Source organism: Colletotrichum jinshuiense, chromosome 2 (assembly GCF_051148585.1).
Source record: "Colletotrichum jinshuiense chromosome 2, complete sequence".
In the NCBI taxonomy this organism is placed as follows: domain Eukaryota; kingdom Fungi; phylum Ascomycota; class Sordariomycetes; order Glomerellales; family Glomerellaceae; genus Colletotrichum; species Colletotrichum jinshuiense.
The window spans coordinates 573,197-591,981 of NC_139309.1; the positions used below are offsets into that span (position 1 = coordinate 573,197).

General features: G+C 60.0%; 4 protein-coding genes across 4 annotated transcripts; 2 read left to right on the forward strand and 2 right to left on the reverse strand.

Annotated features, from left to right (window-relative positions):
* Positions 1 to 2,016: 2,016 nt before the first annotated feature.
* On the forward strand, positions 2,017 to 3,501 carry EsH8_II_000164 (tRNA splicing endonuclease subunit SEN54; the record flags this gene model as incomplete). Its single annotated transcript, XM_083263462.1, has 1 exon — positions 2,017 to 3,501. One exon carries the CDS (start codon positions 2,017 to 2,019, stop codon positions 3,499 to 3,501), a length of 1,485 nt encoding a protein of 494 aa, XP_083120784.1.
* Positions 3,502 to 11,149: 7,648 nt separating this feature from the next.
* Positions 11,150 to 14,342, forward strand: EsH8_II_000165 (uncharacterized protein; the record flags this gene model as incomplete). The annotated part of the gene is made up of 3 exons (XM_083263463.1): positions 11,150 to 11,247; positions 11,734 to 11,871; positions 12,425 to 14,342. 3 exons carry the CDS (start codon positions 11,150 to 11,152, stop codon positions 14,340 to 14,342), a joined length of 2,154 nt encoding a protein of 717 aa, XP_083120785.1.
* A 1,068-nt stretch (positions 14,343 to 15,410) lies between these two features.
* On the reverse strand, positions 15,411 to 16,685 carry EsH8_II_000166 (phytanoyl-CoA dioxygenase family protein; the record flags this gene model as incomplete). The annotated part of the gene is made up of 2 exons (XM_083263464.1): positions 15,411 to 16,042; positions 16,187 to 16,685. The coding sequence occupies 2 exons, from the start codon at positions 16,683 to 16,685 to the stop codon at positions 15,411 to 15,413; spliced, it is 1,131 nt and encodes a 376-aa protein (XP_083120786.1).
* Positions 16,686 to 16,883: 198 nt separating this feature from the next.
* On the reverse strand, positions 16,884 to 18,691 carry EsH8_II_000167 (Zn(II)2Cys6 transcription factor domain-containing protein; the record flags this gene model as incomplete). The annotated part of the gene is made up of 8 exons (XM_083263465.1): positions 16,884 to 17,041; positions 17,122 to 17,340; positions 17,397 to 17,635; positions 17,664 to 17,811; positions 17,864 to 18,244; positions 18,294 to 18,416; positions 18,464 to 18,540; positions 18,618 to 18,691. 8 exons carry the CDS (start codon positions 18,689 to 18,691, stop codon positions 16,884 to 16,886), a joined length of 1,419 nt encoding a protein of 472 aa, XP_083120787.1.
* Positions 18,692 to 18,785: the final 94 nt, after the last annotated feature.

The window sequence follows — 18,785 nt, forward strand, 5'->3', positions numbered from 1 at the left end:
AGTCACCTACCCGAGAACATTGGGAACGAGCATGTCTTCAGAGGAGATCGTCTCAAGCTCCGCAGGCAGCGTGTTGTCAGGCTCGAACTCCTCGAAAGCGAACACCCGAAGAGCGACCATGCGGGAGGTGATGTTTTGGAATGCGATGCAAGAAGTGTTAGGTGCATTGGGGCAAGGCTGATTAGATTGAATATGCTTCCAATCCAGTTGAGAAGGGTTGTACGGGTCGAAGAAGTAAGCGTCCGCTTTAAGCGGAGATGGCAAGGGCCAACCGCGATGGCGTTGTACAGCTTGGGGGCTTGGGGGGGATATCAACTGGGCCGTTGGCCTCACTGTCGTTGTCCTCCTGGTTAGTGTCCCACTCATTGCTATGGAATTTCGAGCAGGAATCGAATGCGCAACGACTTCATCCCCCTTCCCCGCTCTGAGAAACAAGCTGAAGAAGCCAAAGCCATGGAGAATATCTTGCTTTACCACACGTCATTTACGAAGACATTCAAACCGCAGTGAGAACCCGCACATGTATGACTACCCAACTGAAATCAACATTGTAATACCTGTTCAAATCGGCATCACGACTCGGTTGCGAATTGTGGTTTGCTACAGTGTGCTTCTGGAGTGTGCCAATGCTTATTGGTGAGTAGTGTGTCGCGCCTTGTGTATAGGATCTTTCCGTCGAGAAAGCGTACATAAGAAGTGCACGCTCTCGCAGGTGCCAGTCCTCATGATGTGTGTTCGTATGCCAACCAGCTATCAATGACGGTGCGGGGCCTTGTCACATCATTGAGTGTACAGTCGCGAGCGTGGGGGTAGTGGGGATGAGCCAGCTGCCGCTTGTATCTGTCGTGCAGCTGGACCAAGTCCACTTGGGGGTGCGGCTGAAGCAAGGTCGAGGCGCCCCCCCAAGATTCAGGCGTGAGCCTACGATTTCATTGCCAAACAGAAAACAATGACGCCGAGGGAGTCATTGAGATTCTAGAGGGCTACTATCCAGCGACGGGTTACCTCTTGGCGGAAACCCTGTATCCTGGCTCTGAACGACGTGTCGGCCACAAACGACAGGGCGATGCGGCTGACATAGCAGAGCGTCTAGTAGGTGAAGTCTTCATTGGCGTGCTCGGGGTCGGCATAGAACTCTGGCTCCAGCTACCCCCACAGCCGCTAGTAGATGTCGTCGCCAACCGCGGCCGAGTTGAGATGGATGAGGGTTTCGCGGAGGATCATGGGCAGAAGACGCAGGCAGCGCAGGCATGTACGGTGGATGAGGTGAGTGAATGTGTGAGTGGGTGCGCGCACGTGTGTTTGCGTTGGGGTTTTATCAACGGCTACGTTATATGTGGTGAAGCCGGGGCGAAGGGGGTAGTTGCTCTCCAACTTCACCGAGACATCCTCGTCCACAACAGACTTGGCGGACCTCTTCTAATTGAAAACCAGTCAATAATTATCACAAGTGCATACAAGATTCCAAAGGGACAAGCATGTATATTTCTTCTTTTGGGTTGTGCCTGCCTTTTGGTGGCGGCCTTGTTGATGGCATTGGATTAGTACTTGAAAGCAAGAGCTCCCTTTGCACTTATCTTGGTTTCCTACTGGCCACTCCATCGGACGAGTTATCTGCTGAGTTGGATGTGCATAATTGGAACTCTGTAGTGTAAGTGAGGTTGCGGAGCGAGATACGGATAGTGACAACCACATTGCAGGGGTGGCTGACGCACAGTCATCTTAGGCGCACGCCCAGGAAATATACCCCACACCTCCAGAGTCGTCCTTCCCAAGCGGCCTATGCCCGATTTTTTTTTGTTGCCTTGGATGGGCCATTTCGCAAAGATTCACACCGCAGTCCGCCCTATGTTTACACCTCCCGAAATCCCGACGTATCCAAAACAGGACCAATTGCAGACCGAAGCTCGAGAAGAATTCGTTTCGGTTTTCCCGGGGTAAAAAGAAGAGAAAGGGCGAAAGAGAAAGGGGAGAGGGAAAAAAAAAAGGCTTGCGCGCATCAGCCAACCATCCAAGATGCCTCTCGACGACGACGACAATCCCACGGCGGCCCCCATCGCCATGCTCAACAACGACTCCGGCGCGGGCGACGAGGCCGAGGACGAGGGTCTGTTCGACATGCGGCTCTTCGCCTCAATGTTCAACAAGAAGGGCGTGGCCAGCCAGGCGGTCCGGAAGGGCCAGAAGGATTTCGAGTCGCACGGCACGAAGGCGCAGGAGAACGCGTTGGAGACGAGCAGGCAGGTCATCGAGGAGGTGCTCGGATACACCAGGGTGCACAGGGACGTGTGGAGCAAGGGGTGGTATTTCCCGGACTACTGGCCCGAGGCCCTCGAGGCCATCGAGGAGGGCGACACGTCGGGGCTGGCGAAGCCCGAGTACATCCAGGAGTTCATGGCCGAGACGCGGCCGATCTACCCCAAGGAGCGGGTGGTCGTGGTCGAGGACCTGAAGGGACCGCAGGCGAAGTCGATGGGCAGGGTCGTGAGGGGCCTCAAGGCGCCGCGGCCGGCGGTGGGGAAGCTGTGGCTGCTGCCCGAGGAGGCGCTGTTCCTCGTGGAGAGGGGCAGCCTGGACCTTTGGTGGCCGTACCGGGAGCTCCAGGAGATCCTGCCGCCGGCGGAGAGCAAGGTCGCGGAGGAGCAGGCGCCCGAGGCGCCTGAGGCGGAGCAGGCCGGGCAGAGCGCCGACGGGGCGGAGGACTCGGACGACGAGTTCGACAGCGGCGTGCCCCTGAGCTTGCAGGCCGCGTACGCGCTCTTCATCGGCATGGACGGCGAGCGGGGGAAGATCTCCCTGCCAAAGTACCAGGTCTACTCCCACCTCAGGCGGCTGGGATACCACGTCCAACGCGCGCCGCCGGACCCGCTCGAGCAACCGGCCCTGCCCCAGGCACCGAGGAAATCGTTGTGGCAGTGGCTCGTCTCCCTGCTGGACAGGCCGGCACCGACGCCACCGGCCTACGGACCCCTCGTCAGGCCGGGCCTCTACCGCCAGTACAGCCTCGTCTACAAGCAGCTCGAGCTCCTCTCCCGCTACCAGCCCGCGGTCGTGCCGGCGGAGCCGGCGGAGCCGCAGGACCCCTACAAGGTCTACTGGCACGTGTGGAAGCCCTCGAAGCACCCCAACCTCCGCGTGACGGACCTCCCGCCGCCCGACATCCGCATCGCCGTCGCCGACGCGCGGGACACCGCCATCCCGTCGATAGAGGAGGTCTCGGCGCTGCTGGAATCGTCGCCGTTCGAGGCGCCCGACCCCGTTGCGATGGGCGGGCCGGGGAGGCTGTACCAGCGGCTGCGGCACGGGTACCGCAACGTCCTGATCGCGATCGTGGACCGCGGGCTGGTGAACTTTATGAGGTTCGGACAGGCGGCGTTCGGGGAGGAGAGGCTGTACGAGAGGTTCGACAACAGGGGGGGCTACCGGGGCGGCAAGGGAGGCCGCGGCGGCCGCGGAGGTCGGGGCAGAGGCCGGGGCAGGGGCCGGGGTCGGGGCCGGTGATCACCGTCCGGACCCGGTGTTGTGTGAGCGAGTCGGGGGAGGGGCGGACGGGGATGCGCAGCTCAGGCCGGCGGGCCGGGCTTGATAAAGGATACCCAGGACCATCGCGTCATATGTAGAATCACGGATTGCTAGAGAGCTTCGCAGCTCGCGGGATTAGACGAAGCTTTCGGGTCCACGCCATCACGCCAGCCCTCACGGCCTTGCATTTTGAACGAGTTGTGAGACGCCACCAGCATTGTGACCCGAGGGCCCTTCAACATATTCCGGCCAGCTCTGGAGCTGTAAGAGCGCCGCCATCTGCCAACGAACGCCGTCTCGCTCGCGCGGGCCATGCTCCTGCCCTAGAGTTCCCAGAGCCTACACGTTAAGCTTTCCCACCCCCCTCCTCTCTTAGAAAGTGTGCCTGGGTTCGACGGTCGGGTGGGGAGGAGGCCAAGTATCACCCTCCGCCGCGTGAGTCACCCCCGGTCACCCCGTCTCTCTCTCTTTCTCTCAGTCTCCCCGGGGGTGGTGGGCGCGTCCTCCCCAACCGGCCCAAGTTTTCCCGTCCGCGATGAGCAGACGGCAGGGCGGGCCTCTTCGACCCTGATGCTTAATTAAACAAGCCACGAAAAAAAAAAAAAAAACTCTGCTGAGACCCCCTCCCCCCCGCGCGAGAAAGGGTTTGAAGCGGCGGGACGAAAAGTATCGAGCGGGTATACGAGCAGAAACCGGCGCACGGCAACAACCTTAAGGCGGTGGGAGGTTTTGTTTATTCTTCTTGGGATTGGGTGTTGGGTTATTGCTATTGTTGGGGTTCTGCCCCTCGCCGTCTCCCTCAACCCAGGCTGTTGCCGGCGAGGACGAGGTTGCAGTTTCCCATTGTTACACCAATGACCGTTGTTTCTTTATTTTTCTTTACAATACTTGCGCACAACTGGCGCTGAAGGGTTGCGCTCTGAAGCAACGCGTGGTGTGATACCGCGACGGGAAGCGGGTGGGCCACTTGGCCGCCGCCGGGGAACACGTTGACGTTGGATACACAGTAAGCCCCGTATTCAAGCGGCGCCGCGAGCAGTGGCAACTCCGGAGGCCGATGTGGCTCTGTACGACGAGAGCAGCTGGCGTTTCTCTCCTTCTCTCTCTCTATCTCTCTCTCTGACTCTCTCTCTCTCTCTCTGCCTGACTCTGACTCTCTCTCTCTGACTCTCACTTGTCTGCTCTCCCGACGGAACCCAGAGCAGAGCGCGGTGGGCGTCAACTTCGTCCCCAGTTGCAGGGGTCCCCCGATGCGCAGAGGTGCGGATCGGGAAGGCGGGCGGGCGCGCGCAAGTCCACGTCCAATGACGACGGCAACCGTGTTGTTGGAAAGTTCCTAGGTGGGCCAATTGGTCCAACGCAGAAATAGTACGGGCGAGTATTACAACGCGCAGAGCTCCTTTCCCGGGAAGAGAAAAAAAAAAGGTCGTACGAGTTGGAAGAAAAGTCTCAGTCAGGACCGCCGAGCCTGTTGGACAGGGGTGGGCAGCGGCGGCGAGGAGAGGTGTGGGTGGTCAAGTACACAGAGCAAGTAGTGCGCGGTGGAGGGGGCTTCAATCACATGGCAAAAACAAAAGGACCGCGCGATGGAAGGGAGGAAGAAAGTGGTGATGGGGGTGGAAAATTGGGAGGGCATGGGGGGGCGTGAGGCGACGCAGCATAAAAACGCCCCCTTTTTTTTCGGGTTAGGTTGGGTCGGCCTGGCAGGGCAGTTTCGTGAGCAGGTTCCGGGCTCAGCTCATCTACGGTCTTGAACTCTCTGGATCAACGGCGGAGAGGGGTAGGATGGGGGATGGACCGTCTGCGGTCGATGAGTTCCCAGGGCCGTGGCGGTCGGCTTCTGCCGAGAGGGACGACGAGGCGGCCATCAAACGCCAACGCCCCAAATGGCTCCAGTTGTGTGAGTGGGCGGTCGTCGACGCAGCGGGAGTGCATAGATACAAGCTCAACCGAGCGAGAGAGTGGCTTCCCAAAGGATTGGCTGGGCGGACGGCGAGCTAGGCGGCGCGGAGACCCGGAGTCGGGGCCGGGCGAACAGTGTCCTGCGCTGATGGGCATCGACGAGGCGGCGGCGTCGTGCGCAGGAAGGGGGGGGAGGGGGGAAAGGCCAGTCGGCGCGCGGGCAAGGGGCCTTGCTGGCTGTTTTGCTGAAGCCAATATGCGAGTAAATGGCCACTGTTTTTGAGTTTTGGCCGGCGCGAAACCTCTCTGTCCAAACGGTTAGCTAGCCCGCGCCCGAGTATCGAGTACGGCGGCCTGCCAGGGTGCGGGGCGCCGCAAACATGGCACGCAAGCCGGCTTTTTAATCAAAAACCAAAGCCTGGGGGAGAGAGAGAGAAGAAATATCAGCCGGAGGGCCGGCCTGGCACCCGTCGCATCCCTTGCAAAACCGCCTTCTGCCAAGCAGGTCGTGGTTGATGGCGCGTACGTATACACGACGGCGGCGTCCTGCCTCCCATGCCCACATGCCGCTTGCAAGTCGACGTCTGTCGCTTACCGATAGCGAGCGCCATGATGTGATCAAATCGGCGGATGATGACATGTCGCGTGGGAGAGGGCCTGCCTAGCAGTGTCACCTGGCAAATGTGCGATAGTTTCCGACTAAACGTTGCGTAAAGTGCTCTTGGCTCTCCAGTGTGGAAGGTGCCGTGCTCGAGATGGTGAGAGCTACCGGCTTGTCCCGGGACGATACGGAGGTTGACAAAAAGGAAGTAACCAGAACGAAGAAAAGGAAAAAGGAAAAAAAAGTCGACATGCGAGAGAGCGCAGAAAAACAAAAACGACAACAGCAGGGTTCGAACCTACGCGACCGAAGTCATGAGATGGAGATTGATATGTCGACCCGAAGATCGACGCCAATTCAAGTCTCACCCATTAACCACTCTGGCATGTTGCCCTTGGGTTATTGTTCAATCCTGCGCCTGGTTCGGGTCTAGTACTCCCCCCGTCGTCGTGCAGCACGCGTGGGTTTCGCTTGTGGGAACCGCAGGCACGCAGACGGACGGGGCTCGTGGAGCGGCCGCTGTCAAGTCACAGAGGTGGGTGTAAGCAACGGGGGCTGGCTGGCCCGTGGAACTGTAGCAGAGAGGCATAGATTGGCTCTCGTGTAACGCGGACGCACGATTACTACCTTTTCGGGCTCTAGCGGCCGCGGCAACTAGGTTTACGACACCTTTTTGTTGGCATAAGCGTTATACAGAAACAAGAGTCTTGGGCGCCGCCTGAACTCCGCCTGAACTCCCTTGCCGAGTTGCCCGGACTGGTCGGGAAAATTTTACAATTGAAGAAGAAAAAAAGTTAGGGAACCGGGTTCGCCTGCCACGGAGTAATTACGAAGAGAATACCAGGACGGAACTACCAGCCTTGGCGCGAGGAAAGGAGTTGCCAACACCCATGCATATCTGGCGGCTCACCTCAAACCCATAGAAGACCGGGGGAGGAGGAAAAAAAAAAGTTGCTCATAACCGACGGGCTTTTGTCCATCGTCATCATGGCGCCCCAGTTTCGGGAGTTCCTCGATAGGGTAACTGATTGCGTTTCGAGTTGAGAGATTGCCGATCCGCCCGGTTGCCGGCAATGCCTTTTCATTTTAGTGTGTTACTACTGCTATTATTATTCTGGAGAAGCGCAAATCGCCCCCTTTTGCCCGGTGCTGTTTTGGATGCGTTGGAGGTGGCCGCGACGGGATAGCACCGCATGGTGCAAGAGCCCGCGCCACTACGGATGCTTGAGAAGAGCCTCTACTCCTTGGCCGACGACACGACACGGACGCCGGGTGCGATGGTTGAGTCGTCGAGGCTGGCAGAGGGGCCGGGGATTGGCGAGGGTGCGAGCCAACCAAGGCGGCGCGCTGGGGGTGATGATGCGACCAAGTGCGCCGATGCAGTGTCAGGCCGAAGATCCGCCGCCCAAGGACTAATCATCACTATTATCATTATTGTCATTATTATTGTTATTGCCTCAGTCCCCCATTCGCATCGCCGCGTAGCAGATACCGTGGTATACCTACACAGCACGGCTCCAGAGCGCATGGGGCAGCACATGCCCGCACGTGGATTCGTCATCGTAATCGTCAAGTCACATCCTCATCATGCTCGAAAGGGAACCCAGCTCGCCGACCCGCGATGCACGGCCGCAGTGTGGTTGGGGGGGTTTTTTTTTTTCCAATGGCACGGCGCCCATGAGGTGGTGGGCGGCTGGCTCGTGGGAGAGTGACAACGGCACGTACGGAACCGAGATGTCTCTGTCTCTGCCTGCCTGCCTGCCTGCCTGTCGGTCGGTCGGGCGGGCGGGCGGTCGGCCGGCAGGCCAGGGTCTTTGGAGAGACTTGCGTAACCTGAACGCGGACGCACGAGCGATGCAGGCGTACGTACGGCAGGCAAATCACAGAGTTGAGCCGGGCAACTGGCTGCAGGGCGGGCGACGCACCCGAGCAGAGGTGCTTGTTGCGGGCGGCGGCAGGAGTTGCGGCGACTGCGTCGCTGGCGGTGCAAAGTTGTCGCCGCTTGTCGGCGCTCTTTGGGGGGTTGCCGGGGAATTGATTGTGATTGCTCTGGGCACGGCGCGCTCTTCGGGAACCCAGTCGGAGGGAGAGCGACAGAGCGCGAGCTGGAACTTGGAGACTCTGAGGGAACAAACCTGAGAGCAAGGCGGGGCAGGGGTGGGGCGATGATACATAACACATAACACATAACACACAACACATAATAATACATAATATACAATACATAATACATGGCAATGGCAATGGCAGGAAGGCGTGCGTGGGTTGGCGTTGTCTTAGGTTGTGCTAGGCCGGGGGGCTGTTAGTAATATCAATCAATGTACTCTGGTAGGTAAGGTACAGTCCAGTACGTATACGCACATTTTAATCTCAGTCAGATTGGCGTAGCAGTTGCGCCGAGCGATACTGACACTGATACGGATACTGATACCGATAGAGCTGGGCCTATTAATGGCTTCGGGTGGGTGCCAGAGAGGGGCCCGAGCATCCTGCAGTCAGAAAGAGATAGCCGGCCATGTCGCATCGTGGCAAAAGAGACACCTTGTGTGCGTGCGTTGCCAAACCTTTTTTTCCTCTTCCTTTTCCTATCTTTCTTTCTCATTACCGGTATGTACACAAGACACAAGGCCCGGTGGTCTCTTCAATTAAAGTTGCGACTTTGCACGCGGACTGGATGCGGACCAACCCCAACCAGGCCAACTCAAACCGTGACCAAGGGCAATCCGGCCGAAAGAGGGAACATACGCAATGCAATCAAAAGCATGTGTGTAGCTTTGTACCTTGCATTGCCTTTTGACAATCTAAACGCTCAACAGGGCAAGGTACTTGTGTCAACACGGGGCTCTTGTACGGATACGGTACACGGGGGGTCTATCTTGCCATGCCGTCCAATTGCCAAACAGCTGATTACACCAAAGCCGTCAATCTGCCCTGTACCCCCTTGACCCCCGTCGCGCCGGCCAAAACCAAACGAGCCAGCCAGTCGAGTACTCGGAACTTGGTCGCAACTGTGACTGAGATTGATTGATTGATTGATTGATTGGGGTTCACATGACAAGCGGCCACCGCTTCGTCGCACACTTTTTTTTTTCCCCATGTCTTCCGTCTATGTGTTTTGTCGTTTCAGCCCACAGAGCGACGACTGGCGCGCCATCCATCGTTTGAAGCGGTGCGACTTGGGGTTTTTGCAAGACTACTTGCTTGCTGCTTTGCTGGCCGATGCCTGGAGGGGGAGGGGGTTTTCCAAGGCAGCTCATCATCAGTTCAGCTCAGCCCATCCAGCCCAGCCAGCCAGCCCCAGCCCGAATGGCAACTGAGCTGGCACCTCCCGGGTTGCCATGCTGGAAGTAGGCAAACTCAGTCAGGCAAAGACCGGTGGGAGGTGAAAGGTGGCATGTCCAGCACAGCAAATCTGATCTGATGCCCGTGTTGGGCGTGCGCATGTCGACGTGGCCCGGAATCGACGAGGGGAGGGGATATGATGGGATGGGATGGGCAACCTGAACTCCGCAGGACTGACGAGGTACTACTAATTACCATCTATCTCTGTCAGGTACAGATACGATTGTGTAAATTGGCTGGCCCTAGCTTGGGCGAGCAGTAGTTACCTTATTCGTCCGTACCTTACCCATGATCCACCGCCCAAATCAACCATGGGCCATGGGTTGAGCAAGGTAGGAGGAGGTAGGTAGGCAGGTAGGCAGGTAGGTACGGATAGATAGGTACCTTTTACCTTTGCTCGTCCATTGGACTCTCCCACACACTCTCTCTCACTCTCTGACTGACTACGAACATCTACCTAGCTTACCTTAAACTGGAACCACCCCCGAAATCGAAAAATCTCAGTCGCAACTCTGGTTGGTCTCTTCTCCCTTGGGAAACTAAAACCTGTCTCTCTCACCCTTATCCTCCTCTCCTCCTCTCCTCCTCCCCTCTCTCCTCTCCTCTCTCTCTCTCCTCTCTCCCAATGGCGCTCTCGCCCACTCTGTGAAAAAAAAAAAAAAAAAAAAAAATCCTCCCGCTTGCTCTGTAAACTCTCGGGCTTTTCCCCCATCCCATCGCATCCCATCGCATCTCATTCCTATCCCAATCGTTTGTTTCCCTCACCCCCTTCCCCAACCCTTTTCATCCAACACGCCCCCCCTTCCAAATTCCCAAACAACACGTCAACGCAACCCAGACAAGACGGACAGACAGACTGTGACCTGTGACTGTAACCAATTGGCCAGGCCACAACCAGGCCAACCTACATACACTACACTACACACTACACACTACACTACGTCGAGCCGCCCGCACGCAACAACCTCGCTTTACGGGTCTCGCACACGGTTCCCCCCGGTCCCGTCGTTTTCTTCCCTCTCACACACACACAACCGCGACCCAACTCTTTCAACTCGCACCTCGTTGACTCCCATCGTTCAAAAACTGGTTTGCCCGCCCGTCAGACACGGCAGTTCCCTCCGCTAAAGGCGCCTTCATCTCGTTTAACCCGCGCTGAAGCCTGTTTGCCACGCCATTCCGCTGTCAGCGTCCGTGCTTTGGGACATAGGCCCGAGGTACCTCAACCTCGACGTCTCCTGGACTAGAACTCGCGCTGGGACTGGGATCCCGCCGCCCGGGACTAGCTTTTTGCTGTGGACGGGACGTAATAATTGCAGGAAACGGCATAGCTGAATTGCATACCTCACCTCGCTCTACCTCGCGTTACCTCACTTTACCTTGCCTGCCTTGCCTTGTCTTTTACACACACCTGCGTCTCCACTTCCCCCCGTCGCATTCAAATCTTGGCCTCAAACACGCACCGCGTCCTCCGACAGTGGCAGCCGTCATTCCATTCACCAAAACCACCAATCCCCCCCCCTGCCTCTTGTCTTCTTACAACTACACAACCCATCTCAATCGCCAACGCATCGCCCGCCCGTTTCCCTTGCCATCGCCTTCCTCGCCCTTTTCATCCAAAGAGCCGGCTTGAACTGCGAGTTTCCATCGCTTGCCCCCTGCCAACTCGGGCTCTACCTCGATTAATTGCCGCCGCCGCCCACACCACCGCCGCAAATTCAGCTCAACTCACTCTTACTCTGCCCATTGCAACCCCCACCCTCCAAAGAGAGACTGGCCGCCATGGAGACCACCGAGGTCGAAACCAAGCAGCCGTCGGTTGCGCCCTCGGAACCCAAACAGCAAACCCCGGTTGTCGATGCCGAAACTCCCAAAACTGAGTAAGTTGCCTTTTTTCTTCTTCTCTGCTCTTCTCCCCCCCTTCCCTTTCCCCTCTGGCCTCTTCCTCGCCTCTCCCGCCCGCATTCGAGTTGTCTCTTGTTGCTCTTTCTTATTTGCCCCTGTGGCAGACGGGCGCTATGACCAGCGGTGAAGTCATACGCTGGTCCGCATCCGCCCGCGATCCATCACCACCTCTGCCCGCCCGCCTTCATCCTCTGCTCCCCTGGCCTAGTGTCGTGGCGCCTAGCAGCAACTACTTTCCTTGCAGATTCCTTCGCTCCTTTGGCCTGTCTAGTTTTGGCCGCTAGGTTAGGCTGCCAAACCCACCTCACCGTTCCTCTTTGCCAGCACGGCCCCCCCTCCCTTGATTCAACTACAACTCGAGTCAACTCGAGTTGCCACATCCCTTTCAACTCCTTGATCCCCACCACAAGCGTGAACCTCTCTCAACCCTCTCTGGGCTACCTCAGCCTGATCGCATTCAGTTCAACCCTCTTGGCCGCGCACGCCCTCGGTGCCGCCTCTCCAACACCCCGCGACTCTTCCGCGATGCCAGCCGCACGAGCTTCGCGTGATAAGGGCACGACCCCGGAGTCGCCCCCGGTCCAAGTCAAGCAGGAAAGGTGCGTTGGGATTTACTGAACCGTCTGGGGCACATGGGCGCCCCTCCCCCGCGTCGACCGGTAGTTGCTTGGATTCTTCATTCGCGATGCACGGCCCCGAGGTGTTTTCGACGAGGCTCTCTCGTGCTGTGCGTTTCCCTTGGCTAGGAAAAGTGCGCAACTGGCGACTTGCCGAGAGCCGCTTGCCGAGTTAGTGACGGCCTGGCCGAATCATGTATGCGTGCCCTGGTTTACAACACACCACGGCCTCGCACCCCCCTGCACAACTCGAGGTTTTTGTCGGTCTCGCACCTCAGGGTCCTCGCGGGTTGTCCTGTATTATTCTTTTCGCCTCATGTCTGCGGCCCCAGGCCGACGTCATTTTGCCCGGCCGGCCTGGGGTAGCATTGCGCTGGGCCCCCATGCTTGAAATGGGGCCATTCTACCCTGGATGCATCTGCAGCGCAAGTGCGGCTCGCTGTTGGGTTGACTAAAGAAAGTCCTCTGTGAAACGCTTCGGGGTCGCATGCACATCGTTCACTCGCGTCCGGGCTGTACTGACCAGCAATCATAGGCCCAGCACCAACGGCGTCAAGCCGCCCTCGCTGGAGGACGAGGACACCGCCAACGACGATGACTTGAGCCCTCCGCCCGAAAACCTGAGCCCCGTCTCGGGGAGCAATGACCGCGCCCTGGAAGATGAGATAGTTGTTGGTAACCGCAATGGTGTTCCCAAGTCATCACCGCTCCGTGTTGTTTCTGACGTCGAGGATGAGAACATGGCCGACGTCGAGGATGAGCCGGTCATCTCACATTACCCCAAGCGGAAGCGGGCATCCGTCTTCAACGACCTGAGCGAAGACAAGATGGAGAGCAGCCTGGTGTCGGAGAAGGAGGGCACGCCGCGGAGCACCAAGCCGGCCCGGAGGCACGGTCTCGGCGGTGTCAAGGGCGTCATCCTCGGCTACTGGCGGGACTCGCCCGTCCCCGACGTCAAGGGCAAGCATGCCGTCATCGGCTTCATCGACGTCCGCGACCGCCTCCGCACCCGTATCCAACAGAACACTCGGTTCGGCGACGCGGTCTCGAGCGCCGACTACCCCCTCCCGCCCGGCCCGGGCGGCAGCTGGGTGACCTTTGAGCGGGTCGTCTTCGCCGACCACCTCGTCGGCATGGACCACCACCAGGTCAAGGAGTACGTCAAGCTGCGGACCGACGCCGTCGAGGAGTCGGACGAGTCGAGGACCGCCGCGGAGCTGGCGGCCGCCAAGGACGCGATCCGCCGCGTCGAGGAGAACCCTCCCCCCGAAAACGTCGTCGCCCCGGCCATCGCCTACGGCGCCGTGATCCCCGACCACGCCACAATGCCGGCGCGGCCGGACTCCAAGCGCCGCCGCACCGGCAGCGGCATCGGCACCATCAGCGGGGGCCCCGTGCAGACGCAGCCGACGCGCGAGATCGCCCCGACGCCCCAGTTCGACCCCCTGCTCGGCACCCGGCCCACGCGCATCGTCGTGGGCTACTGGAAGGGCTCCAGCGAGCCCGAGGCCGTGAACCGGCACGCCGTCTACGGTATCCTGGGCCAGAACGACATGTTCCGCGTCAAGGTGGCGCGGGAGACCCGCGACAAGCGCTTCGTCGACGGCAACTTCCCCGTCGGCGCGGGCGCCCTGTGGATCCACTGGGAGGAGGTCGAGCTCGAGGCCCACCTCAAGAGCCTGTCCCGCGCCGAGGTCAAGGAGTACTGCCGCGTCCGCCAGCACCAGATCGACGCGGGCGAGAACCCCGAGGACCGCATCAACAACGAGACGCAGGCCGTGTACGAGGCCCAGCGCCGCGTGGCCCAGGGCTTCAAGCCCGGCCTGCAGAACATGGCCCCCCCGCCCCTCATCGTCCCGCAGCCCGAGGACGTCGACTCGCTCGACACGAAGGCCGAGGCGAATCCGGAACTGCGCCAGAGCCGTAGAACCGAGACCCGAGGCATCCGCCATTCCCTCCCCGACCTGGAGATCAGGCAGTCGTCCCGCACCCCCGTGGCCGCCCAGAACAAGATCGACGCCAGCGCCCGCCGCGAGATCGCCCGCATCGAGGCCGCGCAGATGCGCACCGAGCGCTTCGCCGCCGACCGCGAGGCCGCCAACGCCGCCGCCGCCGCCAACCTCCCCCCGCCGCAAATGCCGCCGCAGGGCATCCCCAACATGCCCATCGCCAACGGCAACGGGAACGGGAACGGCAACGGCAACGGCCCCCGCATGAGCAGCCTGTTCCACGAGCGCGACGAGATGCAGCGCCTCAACAAGGTCTGGGCCAGCCAGGAGGAGCACCGCAGCAAGGTCGGGGGCGAGGAGACCAAGTTCTACGGCGGCATCAAGTACGAGCGCAAGACGAACGGGCCTTTCGTCGGCAAGCTCGTGTCCCAGGGCACCATCATCAGCATCGACGGGGAGGACTACGTCGAGTACCGCGTCCTCACGAAGCCGAGTTTCTTCTGAGCGGTTCCCGCCGGGGTGTTTTGCACCATTTCATCTGTTCCGGTATCCTTCGTCGGCTGGCACCTGACGGACTTGGTCGCGGGGCTCTGGCGAGGCCGAAAGGCCGGGCCGCCCCCCCCCCAACGAATATTCTACTATTATTTCTTCTCCTTGATCGGGTCAACGGGATGGCACGGCTCCGGGGGGGTTTTTTCCTTTGTGCGTGTTTGTGTGTTTTTCCTCTCGCAGACAGAAAGACGCGAGGTTCGGGCGACCGCGGGATTTTCCTACTATACCCCCTTCTCTCAGCTTTCCCGACTAATAACCGCTGCCTTTTTTTGTTTTGTTTTTTTGCTATTTTCGGCGCGGAAAAAAAGCACCCGTGTAGTTTTTCTCTCGTCATCGTCATCAGCCAGGCAGACAGGCAGGCAGGCCGGGGTGGGCTCGCCTGGGAGCCACTATACCATGTTTTCTTTGTCTTTTGCTTTCGGAACCCCCTGCTCCCCCCTCCTCGACCCTCCCGTAATACATCGGTGTGTGTATCTCAGTCAACCCCGGTCTCGCACATTTTCGGGTCTGGGGTTTTCACTGGGAGACCAAGAAAGGGACATTGACCACTAACGGACTGCTCACTTGGTACACTCTTGGAATTATTTTCTTCACGTTGACTGTTATTCCTGAATGGATATACCTCTCGGGGCGGAAGCAGGGTGGGGGGCGACTGGGGGGAGAGGGACCAGGGCAGGAAGGGGGAAAAGTGCACGAAACCTTTAACCAGGGTCTGTATTTGTTATTAGCTTTCCAGATCGCAATGAAACGAAAGAGTCATCGCTGCTGCCTGTATGTTTTTTCCCTTGAGGGTGTGGGTGAAGAAGTGCTTGATGCGGGTCTGTTGGAATCGGGTTACTGACTGGCTGCGCGAGTCTTGGAACCTGGCGTCTAGTCCAGAAGCAAACAGGGTAACTCGACCAACACAGATCCCAGATACAAGGGGAAGAAAAGCCAGCTCGTTGAAGACCCTGCAAACATGACGAGGAGTTGCCGGCTCCCACTCGGTCACACACACACAAACCAAAGACCCCCCACCCCTCACTTCTCCTGGTCAAAGTCGTAGCTGTTGCCGAACCCGCGCCCCAGGTAGGTCCCCAGGGCCTCGTCGCGGCCGACCCAGTCGACGGGGACGTCGAGGCGGGTCGCCAGGCCGGCGAGGAGGGGCCGCACGTCGTCGGCGAGGCGCAGGCGCATGGGGTTGCGGTACCAGGCGGCGAAGTGGATCATGGCCAGCATGACGCGCGCGTCGGGCGTCCGGTTGGGCATGCCGGCGTGCCACAGGCGCAGGTCGCGCAGGACGAGGCTGCCCTTCGCGACGGCGGGCTGGGACGGCGGGCGGACGGCGCGCCGCGCCGCGAGGAGGTCCGGCCGGATGCGCCCGCTGGCCCGGTCGCCGTGGGCGCCCTCCTGGGCCGACGCGCCGTCGGCCGTCGCGTGCGTGCCGAGCCACACCTCGGTCGAGCCGTTGGCGGGCGTCATGGCCACGAGGGGCACGTTGACGACCACGGCGAACGGGTGCGGCGGGTGCGCGAAGTCGGCGTCCGAGTGCACGGGCTGGCGCCGGGGCGGGGAGGACGCGGACGCCGGCGGCATGGCCGAGTTGGCGGAGCAGAAGGTCCATCTGGGGCGGGGCCCGAGGACGGACGAGGTGATCTGCGTGGCGATCGGGTCTTTGTTCGTGCGCCTCTCGTGTTAGTGACCATCAGAATGAAGTCCGTGTTTTTCAACTTGTCTTCTTTTTTTTTTTTTTTCATATCTACTTTTTTCTTCTTTTGTTGTTGCTATTGGGAGGGGAGACACGCAGGGGCTCATACTTGCAAAGATGGACTTGTAAAAGTACTCGGCCACCGGGGGCGGGTCCTGCTGCAGGTTGCCCAGGTTGTAGTTGAAGGGCCCCTCCTCGCCGAGCGACTGGAGGTGGCGCGCGTCCTCGACCATCTTCTCGTTGAGGGCGTCCAGGTCCCCGTGCGGGACGGCGTCCTCGACCACGACGAGGCCGTCCGAGTGGAGGTGGCGGACGGCGAGCTCGAGGTTGCGGGCGTCGAGGGCGCCGGCGCGGATTTCCGCCTCCGAGGGGCGGACGACGGCCGGGTGCGTCTGCTGGGGCTGGCGTGTAAGTGAGGCCAGGGCCCGGCGCGTGCGGTGGGTGGTGGTGGGTAGTAGGGGCCGCTGGCGCAGCAGCAGGGCCGTAGCTGATGAGACGGTCTTCATGGTCTGGACTGGTGACGAGCCGGGGAAGTCGCTGCTGCAGGGGCGAAGAGGGAGTTTGTCATGATGAGGGGTTTGGTGAGATTCTCTCTCTCTCACGCGCATATATATAACTGCGATTGAGGAGGTGAGGTTTACCCCAATGCCGAGCTCGGGTTTGGTGACAACCCCTCCATCTCTCCAAACCTCCAAACCCGAGCTCGGGATACGTTACCAAACCAAGCTCGCCCATCTCGCACCCCCCTTCTCGAGAAACGAATTAAGCTCCCCCAGGCCTCCACCGGTGGCTTACTCGACCACACCTCATTCGCCGTCGCCCGCAGCCGGTTGGGGTAATCTCCCCCACTCGGCCTCCAGGCCCGCCACGAGCCTCTGCACCGGCCACCCGATGGTCCGCTTGCACGCCGTGAGACGCCGGACCAGCTCTTGCTGCGATGCCTCTGCGCGGATAAACCTCGCACCTGCGTTGGTTTGCTGGCTGAGTAAAATGACTCCTAGCGGTGGGGGGGAGGCGGTTCGGGCTCGAACTGGCAAGACTTACAGAATGCGATTGGGCCGAAGGCGTTGACCAGGACCGCGGGCGCGTTGGCGGTGAAGGCCACGCCACAGACGTCGAGCGCGAGCTTCTCGAGCGCGTCCTCCCTCGTGTCCCCGGTCTGGCCGCGGTCGCGCAGCAGCGCATGGAGGTCGGCCACGCGTTCCCGCGTCGCGTGGATGCACAGTATCGTCGTCGAGACAAGCTGGTAGTGCGCCGCCGCCGCTAAGACGCCCCTTCAGCTGCTTGTCACCCCGGGGTCTCGTGGGTCCGGCCCTTACCGTGGCAGTCTCGGAGCATCCATATGGAAGGCAGGGCGAGGCCGAGGCCGCGTTCCGCCGTTGAGAATGGTCCGAAGCGGCTTGGTAGACTGGAGGACCAGTCGCGCAGCATGTCGTAGAGAAACGCCCATGTCTCGTCGGTGACGGCGGCCGCGAAACACGCGTTGATGATGCGGCCCAGGATGAGCGACACCGTGTTTAGATAGTCCTCGTGTGTCGTGCCGCGTCGGCAGGGGCATCTGGTCCAGATCTATCTTGAGCGGGCACTGCCGGAACAGGCTGAATGTGATGTCCTCGCGCAGGTAGTTCCAGAACCCGGCGGCTCTGAGGCCAGACCCGAGGTAGTCCGTGAGAGGGTTCCGGTACGCGGCAAGGGAGTACGCCCCCTGGAGGTGCCTGTTCGGGTCAACCTCCTCTGTGCATGGTAAGCTTCAATGGGGGCCTCGAGGGAAAGATGGAGAGCGCACCGCTGAGAATCTCGTACGAGCGCAAAAGGCACACCGAGGCCAGCGCCAACTCTTGCGTTTTCCCCTCGTCGTAGTCGTCTGCCGTCAGGTCTATCAGCAACCGCACGCAGTGTCCGTGGTAGAACTCGGCCGCCGCCCTCGCCGAGGGGGCCGTCGTCTGGCTCATGTGCACCGCGGAGAGCGCCAGGATGGCGGCGAACGGCAGCGGGCTCTCCATGGAGATCTCGGGGAGGCTGGTTCCGAACGTCGTAAACCTGTCGCTGAGGTCGTACCACGGCGCGATGTCTGTGATGTAGTGATGGAAGTAGCGCGCGATCGACGGGTTCTGGAGCGCTCTCCGGGGGTCTGCCGGCGAGGGGAAGGGTCCCGGCGTCGCGGTCGCTGGCACCCGCGTAAGTCCAATGCCGGAGGTTGAGCTCGCCTGACTTACCTGTGCCGTCATTCTCTGTCAAACTTTCTTGCGTCTTGTTGTGGAACTGCGCAGCCGGGGTCGTGCGGTCGCAGTATCGCTGCGCCTTTGAACATCGCTGGCAAACAGGCACGCCTTCGTCACCTAGGCATGCGTGAGATGAAGGGCTTTTTCTGGCGACGGGGGCTTACATTTGACTTTACGGACGCGGCAGGTGTTGCTGGGAGACTTGTCAGCAAAATCGGCGAGAGGTAGCGCATCCTGGTAACTTTACCATGCTGTCTTGGTGTCAGCCAAATTGCGCATGGAAACTCTTCACAAATGTCCCAAAGAGGATTGTCTCACCTGCCTGGTTGAGGATTCGGGGCATCGCGGCGTGAAACGACGGTCAACACGATCTCGACGCGACCGTAGAGCATCAGGTGCGGGGGTTGACATTGACGACGGAGACCAAAGCCGGAGGCAGCTCAGGATGGGGGTAGTGGTGCTATCCGTCACTGTTCAATACAACAC